This window comes from Rhamphochromis sp. 'chilingali' (genome assembly GCF_963969265.1).
Source record: "Rhamphochromis sp. 'chilingali' genome assembly, chromosome: 7".
NCBI lineage: Eukaryota > Metazoa > Chordata > Actinopteri > Cichliformes > Cichlidae > Rhamphochromis > Rhamphochromis sp. 'chilingali'.
Genome location: NC_137934.1, coordinates 35,320,900 through 35,335,719, shown reverse-complemented (window position 1 = coordinate 35,335,719; position 14,820 = coordinate 35,320,900). Strand labels below are relative to the sequence as shown.

The 14,820-nt window shown below is 38.8% G+C and overlaps 2 protein-coding genes across 18 annotated transcripts in view; one reads left to right on the top strand and one right to left on the bottom strand.

Annotated features, from left to right (window-relative positions):
• dock7 (dedicator of cytokinesis 7) overlaps positions 1-14,820 on the bottom strand; it is a 52,868-nt gene that overhangs the window by 22,424 nt on the left and 15,624 nt on the right. For all 16 annotated transcript variants that reach the window (XR_013972103.1, XR_013972104.1, XM_080886447.1 and 13 more), the window contains exons 11-20: positions 14,656-14,818; positions 14,074-14,216; positions 13,873-13,966; positions 13,588-13,750; positions 4,792-4,909; positions 4,544-4,614; positions 1,780-1,918; positions 1,380-1,481; positions 1,035-1,121; positions 46-277 (exon numbers count right to left, since the gene is read on the bottom strand). Coding sequence is in view for 14 of the 16 variants with exons in the window: in XM_080886447.1 (XP_080742573.1) it covers positions 46-277; positions 1,035-1,121; positions 1,380-1,481; positions 1,780-1,918; positions 4,544-4,614; positions 4,792-4,909; positions 13,588-13,750; positions 13,873-13,966; positions 14,074-14,216; positions 14,656-14,818 (1,312 nt within the window). In the remaining 2 variants the exon portion in view is untranslated. The remainder of the gene's footprint in view (positions 1-45; positions 278-1,034; positions 1,122-1,379; positions 1,482-1,779; positions 1,919-4,543; positions 4,615-4,791; positions 4,910-13,587; positions 13,751-13,872; positions 13,967-14,073; positions 14,217-14,655; positions 14,819-14,820) is intronic.
• On the top strand, positions 8,416-12,803 carry angptl3 (angiopoietin-like 3). Of its 2 annotated transcripts, none has more exons than XM_080886455.1 (7): positions 8,416-9,068; positions 9,285-9,395; positions 9,546-9,657; positions 9,763-9,876; positions 10,104-10,196; positions 10,856-11,128; positions 11,286-12,803. In XM_080886455.1, the coding sequence occupies exons 1-7, from the start codon at positions 8,541-8,543 to the stop codon at positions 11,468-11,470; spliced, it is 1,416 nt and encodes a 471-aa protein (XP_080742581.1). In that variant the 5' UTR covers positions 8,416-8,540; the 3' UTR covers positions 11,471-12,803. The 2 variants fall into 2 exon arrangements, with proteins under 2 accessions (XP_080742581.1, XP_080742580.1); XM_080886454.1 differs by having other exon boundaries at positions 10,101-10,196; positions 11,286-12,796.

Here is a 14,820-nt window from a genome sequence, read left to right as displayed (position 1 = left end):
CAAGTGTAGCCTTTCGTTTTTATCTGTTGCAGGCCTTTATCATACCTATCTGTCCAGCAATGACGGGCGGGCGCACTACCAGCAACACCAACTTGTCAAGTAGAAGGTGAAGGAATCGAACTATTGGTTCAAGTTGGGATGAGTTTAGTGCTGCAATGCTGGACTTGAGCTCAGTTTCCAGGTTGTTCTCCATGATTCGCATGTCTCCTATCCTTACTGGGAACATGTGCTCATCCAGGGCATGCACCAACGCAAAGAACTTATCCAGGTACTGGTCCTAATGATGGAGAGTTGGAGGAATGGGGGTAGAGATGAGGTTAATAAGAGAGAGAAAGTTTTTTGGCAAAAACAAATGTCAGTACCATAATGTGGAAGTGGCAAACAGAGAAAATCACGTAAAAAGGAGATAAAGGAAGAAAGAAATGTGACAAAGATTAATGGATAGAAAAAAAATACCAAGAGAAGAAGAGGGCAAGAATTAGAAAACACAATTGCGTACAAGGATGAAAAAGCTAAAGGGGAAGAAAGTCAACAAAAGTAAGCTTGGATCTATTCCTCTGTATTCTTTGCTAAACCAGCAAGTTGGCTCCCCGAGTAAAAACCGCAAGCCGAACATTGCTACAAGTACACAGGAGAATCCAACAAGTCTAATCTGTGCCAAGAACAGTGATTTATGAGCACATTAGTCCCAGCTGGGTTCCTAGAAGCCATGGTCAAGCCCCTCCCAAAACCACAGTCAAATCAGAGATGGAGTAGGCCTCAGTAAATTACTGGTAAGGTAAGAGTCACTACCTAATAAACTGGTGCTGGGAAAGAATTACAGTTTAGGTGTGAAAATAATGTTTTTCTATTAACGTTAAGTGAAATATTTTGAGTCACATTACAATAATAAATCTGTCCATCTTTGTTTCAAAATAACAGGTTATGTTGCTATTCTAAGGTTTTACATTCTAGGACATAATTTAACTAATGAATCTGAAAAATGCACAAAACTACTGTAGCTACTGTGAAGCCGTTGTGCTTAGTACTATTACCTGTGTGTGGATGGTTGAAACAGCGACCACTTCTACATTGAATACTCCTCGGTGGTTGTCTACCCACTTCATGCCCGGGAGAGGGACCTGAAGGTACAATAACGGGAGAGTAAATCCGAGTGGCCCTTACATAACAGAGAGAAACAATGAAAGGAAGGGCCAGGTTATCGGATTTGCTTGTGATAATGCAGTATTATATACTAATGATTTCTGAAGTGCATCCTGGGAATCCCATATATAGAACACTAGTTATATTTAATATAGAAACATTAGAAGTTCTCCTTTAGCTCATCTCTCTGCATTATGCTTGTTTCATTCAATATAAGCTTAAAAAATGCATCTTACATCTGGGGAGAGAACAGAGTAGGACTGTGGTGGTTTTTCCAGAGACACGGGCAGACAGAAGTGTCCCGTTCGCAGACGCCCGTTCTGCAACATGGGAATCCACTGCACACAAAAAAAGAGAGATAAATGATAAACAATACACATACATCTTCTAAATTCACTAGGAGAATGTGAGTGACTGTTTTGAAAAAGATTTATAGGCTGTGTAAACATCTCGCTAAATAAATGAATCTTTTTTTCACCCTTCCATATGTTGTACTTGTGCTATTTTCAGTTAAATTTCTTTCATTTGTGTCTTTTTGCAAATGGGGTTTGAAGTGGGTGTGTCTAAATTCACAGCTATGAAAGAACAGAGCACAAATTTGAAATTATACACACGTGCATTATCACATGATTTTACCGTGTATCCCACAGGGGTCTCCAGTGGTGTGTTCTGCTTCTGCTGGCAGCTGACATGGTAAAAGGTGAAAAGAATGTGGTGGTGGTCTGACAGAGAGGCGGGCAGTTTGATCTTAATCTCGTCATGAAAGTCCGGAGATCTACATCAATTAGTAAAAAAAACAAAACAAAAAAAAAAGAATTTCATGAGTATCACAAACTGATCATTTAGAGTCAGATAATTGAGAACTAATCTCTTTTGAGTGGCTTGCACTCAATCGATTAAACTGTGTAAGCATATCATACAGTTCAGGCCGCTATCTCGATGTTGCTTCACTTGGCTGATGGTTCCGGCTACAGCCACTATAACTATAGATCTTCCACTGTCTGAACACACTGTACAAGCACAACTTAGGCATAGAGAACAGTAGAAGAGTTTCTTAGCTGTATCAAATGTGCAAGTGCGCTGTTCTACTAACTGCCTGCTCACTGGTTAAGACCTCTTCAATACTGGTGATCAGTATATGTTACTGAAGGGAGCACACGTCAGTCAGAAAATATGCAAAGGCTTTTCTCAATGCTTTCCCAGAAGGCTTTTAGAGAGTTAATTGCAAAGAATATTGAATACATTAGGCCTGTTGTTTTATAAACTGGCTTAACAGGCTTATGTGCTCCATTTTCACCCCCACAATTACAAATATTTATATCAATTGACCTAAACATATTCCATTTCTACCCTCAATTTTTAACTTGGGAATATTTGTCTCAAGTAAAGCAGGTCAAGTGATCTAAAAACAAAGAAATTATATAAACACATTATTATTCACTTCAGCTGAATTCTTACAAGTCCCTCAGGAGGAAACATTCAGAAACAAACAACCACAGCTATAGTAAGCCCATCAACAGATCTACTAAGATAGCTTCAAGGATGGAAACAACCCAAACTGCTTAAAAGGGTCATAGAAGGCAACTGATTTCTCATGGGAAGAAACAGTTTGGTTCTGGACCAGAACAGGAAAAATCCTGGAGCAAAAACAGCATTAGGAGAAACTTTTATTGGAAATGATTGTAGGTTATTGGCAGGGCAACCTCCATTAAAACCAACAGCAAATTCAAGATGGAGAAAGAAGTTCTTTCTTATGGCATTTCTTATTTTTAGAGATATACATGGTAAAATATTTTTTGCTAGTTCTAAGCGAAATGCAAACTGTATTGACATTTCTTCTTTTGAAGCAAATTCCTAGTCAAAGTGCCACTGTCACTCAGATATAAATAACAACAAAGGCACTGTCAACAATTTACACTAGTTATTAAAATGAACACCACTTGAAACCATCTAAAAATGAACTTAACCCAGTTCTAAAAAAAATAGCACTGAATGTAGGACAAGCACAGACTTTACAGTGATGTTGAAGTAGTGGTGATTTAAATTTCTGGCCTTTGTAAGCTGGCATGCTGGTGCAGTGATCAGCACCGTCACCTCACAGCAAGAAGGCTCTTTACAACTTTGGTAAATAATAAATGCTATTCTATATATTCCTTGGTTTGCAGTGGGGGTTTTTTCTCCCAAACGCTTGATTTTTGTCCTCTAAACAATGAGGATGTTTTACCTGATCTGCTTGTGTTTTGTCTTTTAGGATATGTTTTTCTCTCATTTTGATACAGATCAAGGTTAACATCCTTTTTCCTGATTTTTCTGAGTAGAGTTGATTTTTGACAATGCGTTTGAAACAGCACACTATGTAGCTTATTTCAACCAAAACTAGGGATGGGTACCGGTGTCCGGTGCATAAACGGTAGTAACCAGACCGAAAAGCAGCACACATTTCGGTGCTTTATTTCGGTGCTTTTTTTTTCCTGAGCTGTGATACACTTCTAGCCAATCATTTTACGTTTCCGAGGATAGTAGGCGGGTCCAGGTACGTGCGTTCTTTTAGAGCAGAGCTACAGATTAAAAATGACCAAGGCGAAGCGGTCAAAAGTCTGGCTGTACTTCACAGCAAAATGTGCAAACTCAGCAGCCTGCAACAAGTGCTTTAAGCTGATACTGTGATACTGTCAAAGGAGGTAACACCTCAAATCCGATGAAACACCTGGCGACGCATAGCGTTTTTTTTAAAGCCGAGAAATGCGCCGTATGATAGCTTGCTGCGAGACCTCACACCGAGCGCATCTACTGTGCGTGGGTTGCCTGTTATCGGACCCGGAGTTAGCAATATCCCCCAAAAACCCCGAAGAGGAGAGTCCTGGCCCCTAGCCCTGCCAGTGTAGCAGAAATGATGACGGATGATGATGCAGCAGCAGCTGTTCTTCTCTGCGTGAGTAGCTTAATGTTGTTCGTGTGTAATTTACGTTGAGTAGGCTAACCACGTTATTACATTAATGCATGTAAGGTGAACTAGCAAACATTGTCGTAGTTACATGAGGCTGTCTTCTTGTTTGATGGCAGATACTCCCTTCACCCTGGCCAAAAAGGCTAAAATGATCAAAGAAAAAGTGGAAAACAGCTAAACATGAGAGGTTTTTGGACAAAGTTAGTGTTTTTTTCCATTGATTAAGCACTGCTTCCAGCCAAGAGTGATGCCATAAATCCTCTATAGCTGCAGAAAAGGCTAACATTGTTATCTTTTTACAAAAAAACAGCTGAACATGAGAGGTTTTTGGACCAATTTTGTGTTCTCCATTCTTTAAGCACCGGTTTGAGCACCGGCACAGTTTCAAAAGTACCGATTTGGCACCGGTATCGGATAAAACCTAAACGATACCCATCCCTAACCAAAACACACCTGTTGTGGTACACCACTGCAGTGTAGGCCTCTTTGTAGAAATCAGCACAACTTGACTTCCCAAATATTACCTGAGGAATAAACAACAGTTTTACAATAAATCAGATAATGAAAAATGTATCTTTTAATTATTACCAACTGCATAATAAAAGTTGCCAAGACACTAAAAGGTCTGACAGATATTACATTCATAGCTTGACTAAGATTCAAAAACAACAATCTTCATGTTTTGGAAAATCATTGTGTACCGGCATTGCATTGCTTGGATCTTCTCCGTTCATAAATTGCACTTTCACAGTGATGTTGCGGGCGGAGCCTTGGCGGTTGGCAAAGTTCAGACTCTGAGGGTTCACATATAGCAGATTTCTGAAAAATATGTGTTCAAGAGCACAGACACAAAGGAAAAAGAATGCACATCAGAGATTCAACCACACTGGAATTAAAAGACAGGAATAACACAGTAAAGAAGCATAACACAAACCTTAGAGCAATTTACTTTTATATCAAAATCTTTTTGCAACTGAGACGTTTAACATACAGATTCATATTGTTTACATTTTCCAGGCCTTAAAATACATCTAGGAAGCAGCAGTGTTACTCATCATCACAAGGTAAACTATTATAAAGTGGTAACTTTAATACACCTCAGCAAATTTTATAATACTGCGTAGCACATTTTCAAATACAGATTTGAAAAATAATCCAAAAGGAGGGCCATATCATTTGACTACGTAAAGAGGATTAATGACCTTTAACTCTAATAACCAAGTGTCTCTGAAAGTGCTTGACCTACTTACCTAACACTGTTACATCAGTTTCCACGAACTGATCAATTAAAAGGGGCAAGGCTCCCACAGCAGCTAAACCTATTCTGACTGGTACTTAAGGGAGGCTTGGCCTGTCAGTAACCATGAAAGGTAACCATTGCAAATAGACTTTACTTTTCAGAATGGGTTAGATAAGAGGGGAATGGGAACTGTATAAATCACTACAAAAGGATATTAACTATCTGCAATGATTTCTAATATTTTAAGATGGGTACTGAGAGCGTGGCATTATCGTCCGTAATTTCGTGCAAAGAAGGAAACCAGAATAATGTGTGGAGAATAAACGGCTGAGGGCCCTGGGGAAAATTTTCCGAATTTGAGATGCTATTTTTCCAATTTTATCAACTGCCACTTCACAAGAATTGCTTCCATGTGAAGTAAGTCTCCCTATAAGCCAGACTACTTTGGTTTACACTGGACGTTTTTTGCAATTAATTCATATACATGAGATAAAAGGCACCTGGTCAATCTCTTGTTTTACTTCACAATCCCATTCATTGTTGCCAAAATGTGTGTGGTATACTCGTTACTGAACTGTTGGGAAGGAGGAGGAAGCCCCAGAATAGGAAGTGTAAAGCAACCTGGGATCAGCTGACAAACCGCAATGACGTAGTCGATTCTGTGGGGGATAACCCCACAGAGACCGCAGCTGGAACCACAAGTGACAAGGAATCGTGGGAATCTTTGTCTAATGATTAAAAATCTAATCCATCTTTTCCTCTGTTAACATCCATCTAGCATGTCCTAGTAATTGTCATGGCTGTTCTGAAGCAGGCTGCTGAACTGAAATAGACCCCAAGATGACATTACTGTGGCAGAGCTGAAATACCCATAAAAGCACAAATGGAAGCATTCCTGATTGGTCACTTCACCTCATCCGATTCAACTTCAGTTAATAAGTACACATGTGAAAGCAAACTTTACAATGTAGATGGCACTTAGGCACAGTTACTATTTTGAGATGAGGGGCTCCATAAGGGAAAACTGGCACCGTTTATCAGCTCTAAATAAAACATTAGCTTTCTAATAAACAGATTAGATGTTGTTGGAAAAATTTCCCAGTACGAGTAATTATAGAGCATTAAAAACTGAATTATTAATTTAGTAGGATTCTCAAGTGCTTCTTGATCTATGTGACCTGGTAGAGGTAGATTACACTCCACAAGTCCAAAACATTACCTTTGTCACACAATGTTCTGAAGGATTTTTCATATATTCTTCAAGACTGATAATGTAGTACAATAATGCAGTGAAATAATTGTTCTAGACTTGTTAAGGTAAGAATTCAGAGTTACTTTTTTAGACCCATTTTAAATTTATTTTTAAGCTAACAAAAATCTATGTTTTAACATTAAAAAGTGCATTTCTTTAAATGCATTACATAGAGACAATTTCCACTTAGTCACAAATACCCCAACCTGCTAATTAACCAGTACAGAAGAGTGGTGTCCTACCCACCAGCCAACATATAGTGAGATATTCAAGGACATGAAAATATGTTTCTACATCCCTTGAGTGAGAATTTGAAATCAGATGTCTCTGACATCAAAACATTAAGCTAGCATGTTTGAGATCTGCCTGAGTCACAGTAATAGGCGTCTTTGGACATTCCAACAAGTTATCAAATAGATGCAGTACGAGAAAGAAGTGAAACAACTTTATGGATGCCTGTCTGGGTATAAGTCCGCTGACTATCAACACAAAAATTCGAGGATGTGCCGTCTGCAGTTAAATGATGAACTCCAGCATGAGAGGTTACATGTTAACTCTCAAGTATCTTCAAGTTAGTCAAAACAATAATCACTGTACTGGAATGGAGTCTAGAGAGCTAAATATTGTTAGGAACTTTATGCCAATAAAGTAAATTTCTGGCCCATTTACTCAGTCCTTCTTTTCCTTACCAAGTTTGTTTCCTCCCCTTTTCATATAAAAGACCAGGAATCACTCCAACCTGAGCTACTAAATCCTTAAAACCACAAATTACTAGCAAGCTTATTATAACGACTGTGTGGTATTTTAATGCATAGTAACTGTAAATTTAACAGTTTAAGCTAACGCTAATTAAGAAAATAAAGAAACAAAACTAAAAACTTGTTTTTATGGACAATTTCAAGCGTTTAACTATTTGCTTTATTTTTTTAAATGCAGCAATGTGTTACTATGACAAAATTACAACATTTATATTCCAGTTAAATATTACACCAAAACATTTTTACTGATTAGTTCCACCATCCACCACAGTTGAAGGTCAGCATATTTTACTTCCACTGCAAGCCTATAAAACTGTTTTTTGTTTTTGTTTTTTACGAGTGATCCTAGTGCACAGGGATGATTCGTTAAAAGCTGCAAGCTAATCAGAAAACTCAGTATATCCCACACACAAAAACAGGCCATGACATATCTGAAGGGACAAAATGAGTGAGCAATAAAACTGTGATGATGAGTGCATAATATCCAAACTCTCTGAAATCATTCATACCCAGGAGCTCAAACCTGGCACAGATGACAGACTCAATCCCATCTCCAGACAAAAAGAGAAAGAAGAGCAAGAGAGCGAGAGAGAGAGTGTGTGTGTGTCTGGTGTGAGGCTGATTCAGCAGGATGCTAAATCAAACCCAGGAGCATTAATTACACACAGCATTATCAATCAGAGCCCAGTGAGTGCAGGGTTATAAGGTTTGAGATTGATCAGGCTGACGATCCATCAAAACAGCAGTGGTCATTGTTGGCTTTCTGCTGATCAGCTAAAGTGCTGGAGAGCAGGGTAGGGTGTGGTATGGAGAGGGGATTGGGGTTAAATGGTTAGTGTGTGTGTATGCGAGTGTGTGAGTGCGTGTATGTGTGTGTGTGTGTGTGTGTGTGGGGGGGGGGGGGGTAGACACATGTCGTTCGCACACTGCTGTGATTTGTTTGTTCAGAAGAAGGAGGGGTCAAGGGGGATTTGGGAGGAGGTGGGGTACATGGCTAAAAACATAGTAGGGATTAATGATCAGCTAATCCCCCCGCCTTTACTGAGAGGGCAGTATATAACACGAGGCAGCTCGACATTCTCGTATTGCTTTAGCAGCAAACAAGTCTAGCTTAGCAGCAGAGGCAGCAGAGAGAAGAGTGTAGAGGAGAACACGAGTAAAGCTAAAGCAGGGTTCTAGGACTGGAATAGAAAAATCATCATGAAGGTATTTTTCCTGTTGCTGGTGCTAACCAGTTCAACCGTAGCTGCCCCCCTGGAAGCCTCGGGGAGACAAGAACACCCGACCCTGCCTTCCCAGGCTTCCACCATAGCACCGATCCAACCCGAACCCAGGTCTCGCTTTGCCATGCTGGACGATGTTCGCCTACTAGCAAACGGCCTCCTCCAGTTAGGCCAGAGTTTACGAGAGTTCGTCCACAAGACCAAGGCACAGATCAACGACATCTTCCAAAAGCTCAATATTTTTGACCGCTCTTTTTACCAGCTCTCAGTCGTCACATCGGAGATTAAAGAGGAAGAGGAAGAGCTCAAGAAGACCACTAGCTATTTGAAGGCCAACAATGAGGAGATCAAGAATTTGTCACTGGAAATCAACTCGAAGATCAACAACATTCTGCAGGAGCGCACACAACTGCAGAGCAAGGTGGGGAACCTTGAAGAAAGACTGAAGGGCTTGTCGCAGAGCATGGTCCCTGCCGATCAGCTTAGTGAAATCACATCTCTCAAGGTAAGATGCTTCAGCAGCTAAAACTTTACAACACAAGTCAGTCAAGATATGCTCGCTGAATAAGGAGCAGATAAGCTGTGTTTGTGCAGCGTTTGTCCACTAAACAGATTTAACTGCATTTTACAAACTGAGTTAACTGAGGATAATTTTTGTTTTACATTTTTCCTGAAAAACTTTCACATCAACACATGAGACTCAAAGTATTATATTTTTTAGGAAGTGATTGAAGCTCAAGATAAAACAATTGGCAATCTTCTGAAAGCTGTGAAGGAGCAACATGATCAGCTGGACTACCAGAAAATAAAGATTAAAAACCTGGAGGAAAAGGTACTTGTAGTAGAAATCATTATATTTTGCCTTTCAAGGGAAAATATCTGAAATCACTGAGAATCTAATTTGTTACATTACCAATGCACATTCTGTTTAAACTATATATAAAACTATTTAAAATGAGTGACTCACTTGCATCTCCTGCAGCTCAGCTATGAGAGTTTTCAAGATACAGCTGATAAACTAATGGACTCTGACTACGAAACTCTTGATATGTTTGAATATCTGAAAGGAAACTCAACTGGCCTGGAAACAAGTGGTAATTACTTAATATACTCAAATATCTTTCTAAATGCCAAACTTACTTAAATAAAAGTAGAGTTAAGGAATTAATTTGGCTTTTCTACACTGTTATTTTTTTCAGATTTTCCCATGGACTGCACTGACGTGTTTAACAAAGGAGAAACAAATAGTGGTGTCTACGTTATCAAACCAAACCAATCAGAGCCGTTCAACGTTTTCTGTGAAATGAGTTCAGGTGGGTAAGCAATCTTGAGTTCTCATCAAAGACGTCCAAATACCATTTCTGCATTCACAAGCACTGACATTTTTTAGATAACACACTGGCATTTATGATTTCTACAATGACTGAGGAAAGAGCAAAAAAAAAAAAAAAAAAAAGAAAAAAAAGTTGATAACCTACTCACATTATTTATGACAAAACTTTTACATTCCCTGAAATATTTCTTTATTCTTTTACAGAAGGGGGTTCAACAGTCATCCAGCGCAGGGTTGATGGTTCGGTGGATTTTGATCAGACATGGGAAAAGTACGAAAAAGGTTTTGGAGATCTAGAAAGTGAGTACACTTTATGGTTTAAATTTTTAAATAAAATATTCTATTTTTAGAATTAACAGAAAAAATGACAGTCTTTACTCGTAATAAACATTCATTTTTCACAAATGTCATGGCATATTCAGGAAAAAAATATATACTGAAAGTAGCAGAAAACAATAGGGGATGACACAATATAAAGAAAAAGCCATAATCAACTGATCAGAACAGTTCCTAAATATTTTCTATTAAAGTAGAAAATCTATTGTGTCAGCAGTGTCTTGGTTGCAGGAGCATTTGTAAGTGCTCCCTATAGCCTTGGTCACAGGAAACAATAATTGTCAGATATCAGCCCTGAACGACTTCCTGTATTATCCGAGCACACAGCCAGTTTGGCAGCCTTCCCTACAGCACTTGGTATGCTCATACAAGCACTCATAACCCATTTACAACAAAAAGGCTCTTCATCTGCAAAAGATGAGTTTCAACCTTCTTTCACAGCTACCTGCCTAATGATTACAACCCACATGCTACTAACAGCATGCTTTTAATACCTGGTTGACCCAAAGTCTGCTGGAAGTTAATTACAATTTTCAAACCATTATAAGATGAACTGAGACTTCAGAGTTTCTGAGATTTGTTTTTCCTACAAATAAACAAAATAAATTTGATTTGTCACACAGAGGACTTCTGGCTGGGCCTAAAAAAGATTCACAGCATTACACAGGAAGGTGTTTACATCCTTCGCGTTGATTTGGAGGACTGGAAGGAGGAAAAACACTGGGCTGAATACCGCTTCTCACTGGAAGGTCCCTCCAAGGACTATAGTCTACGTGTCAGCCATTTCTCAGGTGACCTGCCTGATACCATGGCCAACTGCACCGGCATGAGATTTGCCACAAAAGACAGAAACACAGACAGCAACCAAAACTCCAACTGTGCACGCAGCTCCACAGGTACAATCCCAAGTCACAGTATCTTGGAATGTTTCTCCACCATAGTAATAAAATAAATAATTATCTCTGATGAAGACATTTTTTTCTAAACAAGACAAAATCACATAGCTAAGACTGATATATGCTGATATAATTTCCTATCTTGACTCCCTGGCAGGTGGCTGGTGGCTCAATGCTTGCGGTGAAACCAACCTTAATGCAAGGCATGTGTGGCTGAGACCAAAGGGGCGCTTGATGAGGAGGAAGGGCATTCACTGGAGGCCAACCACAGGCTCTTCCTACTCACTCAAGATGACCAAAATCTCCATTCGACAAGCTTCAACTGCTGATATCTCCAACTGAGCCCCCTGTCCACACACTATATAATACTATTGGCTTTTTTCCCAATACACGGACATCCAAAAAGTTCAACAGGAGGGGGAAGTGACATAACACAGGCCTTCCATATGTCCAGTCTTAATTCACCCACATCATTGAGCAGATTCCTCCCTAACATTATTCGGCCATTGGTTAGTGCTCACCACCAGATAGCAGAACAAAAAAATGTCAGACGTCAGCAAATGCCGACCTGTTGCACCGTGGCACACAGGTTGTTAACCTACTGTGTCTGATCAGACAAGGACAGTAAGTAGAACTGTCATTATGCAACATTTGTCATCGCTTGCAAAACAGACATATTGATCCACATCAGCAACCTAATTCAGAATTGATTGCAAAGCAATACATTGCAGTGATATAACAGCAAATGAGGTTTCTGAGAATAGACTACAATTTTGAAACCCACACTGCTTAACAACCATTAAGGTGAACTTGGATACATTTATGACAACAACAAAACAAGGTATTTTAAAGTATGTTTGGAAGAACTACATGTTCAAAGTGGCTAAAGGGACAAATACCAACAGATTACTACATAAAGCATGCAAGTTATGCAAGTCAAGGTAAAAAGATCATCTCCTGCTTCTGAAAAAAGTCCACTACAAACTAGAAAGCTTTAGACAGCGCACTGATTTTTCTTTTTCTTATTCTTTTATATTTTTTTTTATTCTGTATTTAAACTATGATATGATATGATTTATGCAGGTACCGCTAGAAAATGATAATTTCTGTGTGTTTCCTACATTATTGAGTCATATTGACTTTTGCTCATTATTACAAAATAACCAACTGTACTGTAAAGGTTTTCATACTAACACATCACTGTGAGAAGCAGCTTAGTGTGCTAAAATCATATTTATGAGGCCAAAAATAAATCTACCTGTATAAAAACAAAACAAAACTATGGTACTATTTCTTTGTTTGATTTTGTCTTGAACCAAATGGAGTTAAATAAGTAAAGAGGACATGTTGAAAGGTTGACACACTAATGAAAATGAGATCTAAGGAATAAAACCACTCCACTTAACTCAGTTCGGCTAACTATCAGTCACAGGCCAATTGCATCTGCAGACAGTCAGGCCCTGTCAGCACCTGTCTGGTAACGTCTGGATGTAATCACCTAATATTGGTCTATCAAAATATACTGCTCAAAGAAAAAAAAAAAGAACAAACTGAAAATCTTTACTGATATAGACTCATGTAACAATAGTAAATTCATACTTCATGTAATCCCTTGAAGTTTTCAGCAGTACAACATTGTATGCTAACATAAAATGTTCTGGATGGAACACAACAGAAAAAATGGCAGGTGTAATTTTTTAAATACTCCTTACATAGTTTATACTGCACAGTAATATAAATCCTGTCAACGCTGTTTCATATTTTCTAATTATTATTAATTATTATTATTAATAATTATTATTAATTTATTTTAACCCTTAAATAACCCTTTTTTGTTTTTAATTCACTTTAGCTTCAATTAGTTTCCAGATTGGAATTTCTTGTTTCACTTCAGTTTTTATTGTTTGAAAATGTTAAGGTTTTTTTTTTCCATATATTTTTATTGAAATTTTTTATAGTACAATACAAACAAATGTTGAACACCCTCACATTCACACACCCATCCATACATCAAACCTGCCTACATCACATTCAAATGTAGAAATGAGCATAGTTCTCACAGTAATACAAAAATACAATGGGTTAGGATAGACTAAATGTTAAGTTTTACTTCATTTTTGATTAATTTCAGCGTTAGTTTTGGTCTTTAAAATTATTACTGAATAAAGGGCAAATGTCAGAGGCTAAGATTGAGGACAATCAGAAAAGATATTAAAATAAAAACACACTTTTTGACTGCGAGTTGACTCACAGCCTTGTAGACACTGCAGGTCTCAATAAACACATCCATCAATAAAATACATTTTTTAACCAGTGAGCTAAAGAGTGAAGTAGTATTTAGATGTTGAGTTAAGTACAAACTGGTTTGAAATTCATTTTTTGTGTAATCTCGATGTCAAACAGACAAATAAACAACCATTAAGACATTATTCATTCACTACAGATGTTTTTTTCTGTACCTGTATATGGTGTTCGGCACATAGACGTCCCTGGCAGGAAACTCAAGGATCTCCCTGGTGGGACGCACCCTGCTGTCTGGGTAAGGCTTAACCTGCAGGAGGTCAGGGGTCAAGCAGTAGTGGGGGTTCTCCGGAGCTGGAGAAATGTCCAGCTTCAACTGGGCTGTGGTGAGTGTGTGAGTAGTCAGAGGAAGGGGAAAGGAGTGTTAAAGAAAGAGCAAAGAATCATTTTCAGATTTCAAATCAGGACAGTCAAAGGAAAGCATAAATTCCACTTTTAAGTACCTGTGATAGGTCTGAGTCTCCTCAGCACTGAAGACGGTCTTCTCATATCAGCTAAGAACTTATACAAATCTTCATCACTAAGTCTGTCTCCCTCCTAAAATAACATGTAGAATAAAAAACCATGAGAAAATGACAAAGGGAAGGAAAAGTAATCTAATACTAATAATCTACTATCGTGTGAGCAAGCACATTCACATGGACCTGTTTAAAGAAGTTGGTGATGGTAAGTGTTGCAGGTCTAAAACCTGTCAGGCTACATGATTCATCTCCACTTGTGGTTCTCTCCAGAGAACGCCTTCCCATAATGCTCGAGTTCCTCCGTTCAGACCATGAGCCTTTCCTCTCTAAAAAGATACAACAAAAACAAACTCAACATTTTAAAGCCCACATTTATTTTCCACTCTGAACATGCAGACATTGTTCTAATCTGCCATAGCAACAGAAGGCTGTCGCCACCAGTCAGCATCAAAGATAACCTCTAAGGTCAAAGGGTAGTCAAACACCAAGGGTCACAGTAAAAATAACACAGCAGGGATCAATATGATGTTGCCCTGTTTGTTTCTAAAGCACGCCAATTTACTGAAATGTCCATGCACCTAATGCACGACTGCCATGTCTGTTATGGTCTCTTCAACTAGACCATGTGTGACATGGAAAGTGGGCATAAAAAACACTGCCATGTTTTTTTTCCTACTCACTGGAACTTTTGATATCATTCTGAGATACATGGTCAACGTCTACAATTACAGTTAGAAAGCTTGCATTAAAAGAAGATGGTTAGACCTGAGAGGCTCATCTCTAGCTCTGTATCTCTCTCCAGGCTGCCTGCACTGTTAACAATGTTCATTAGATGGATGGCGGTCCACGCAAAGGGCATTCGGTAGCGCCCCAGACGTTGGCAGAACTGCTCTGACTGGCCTCGAAGCTTCTCCAGCTTCTCCTTGTTCT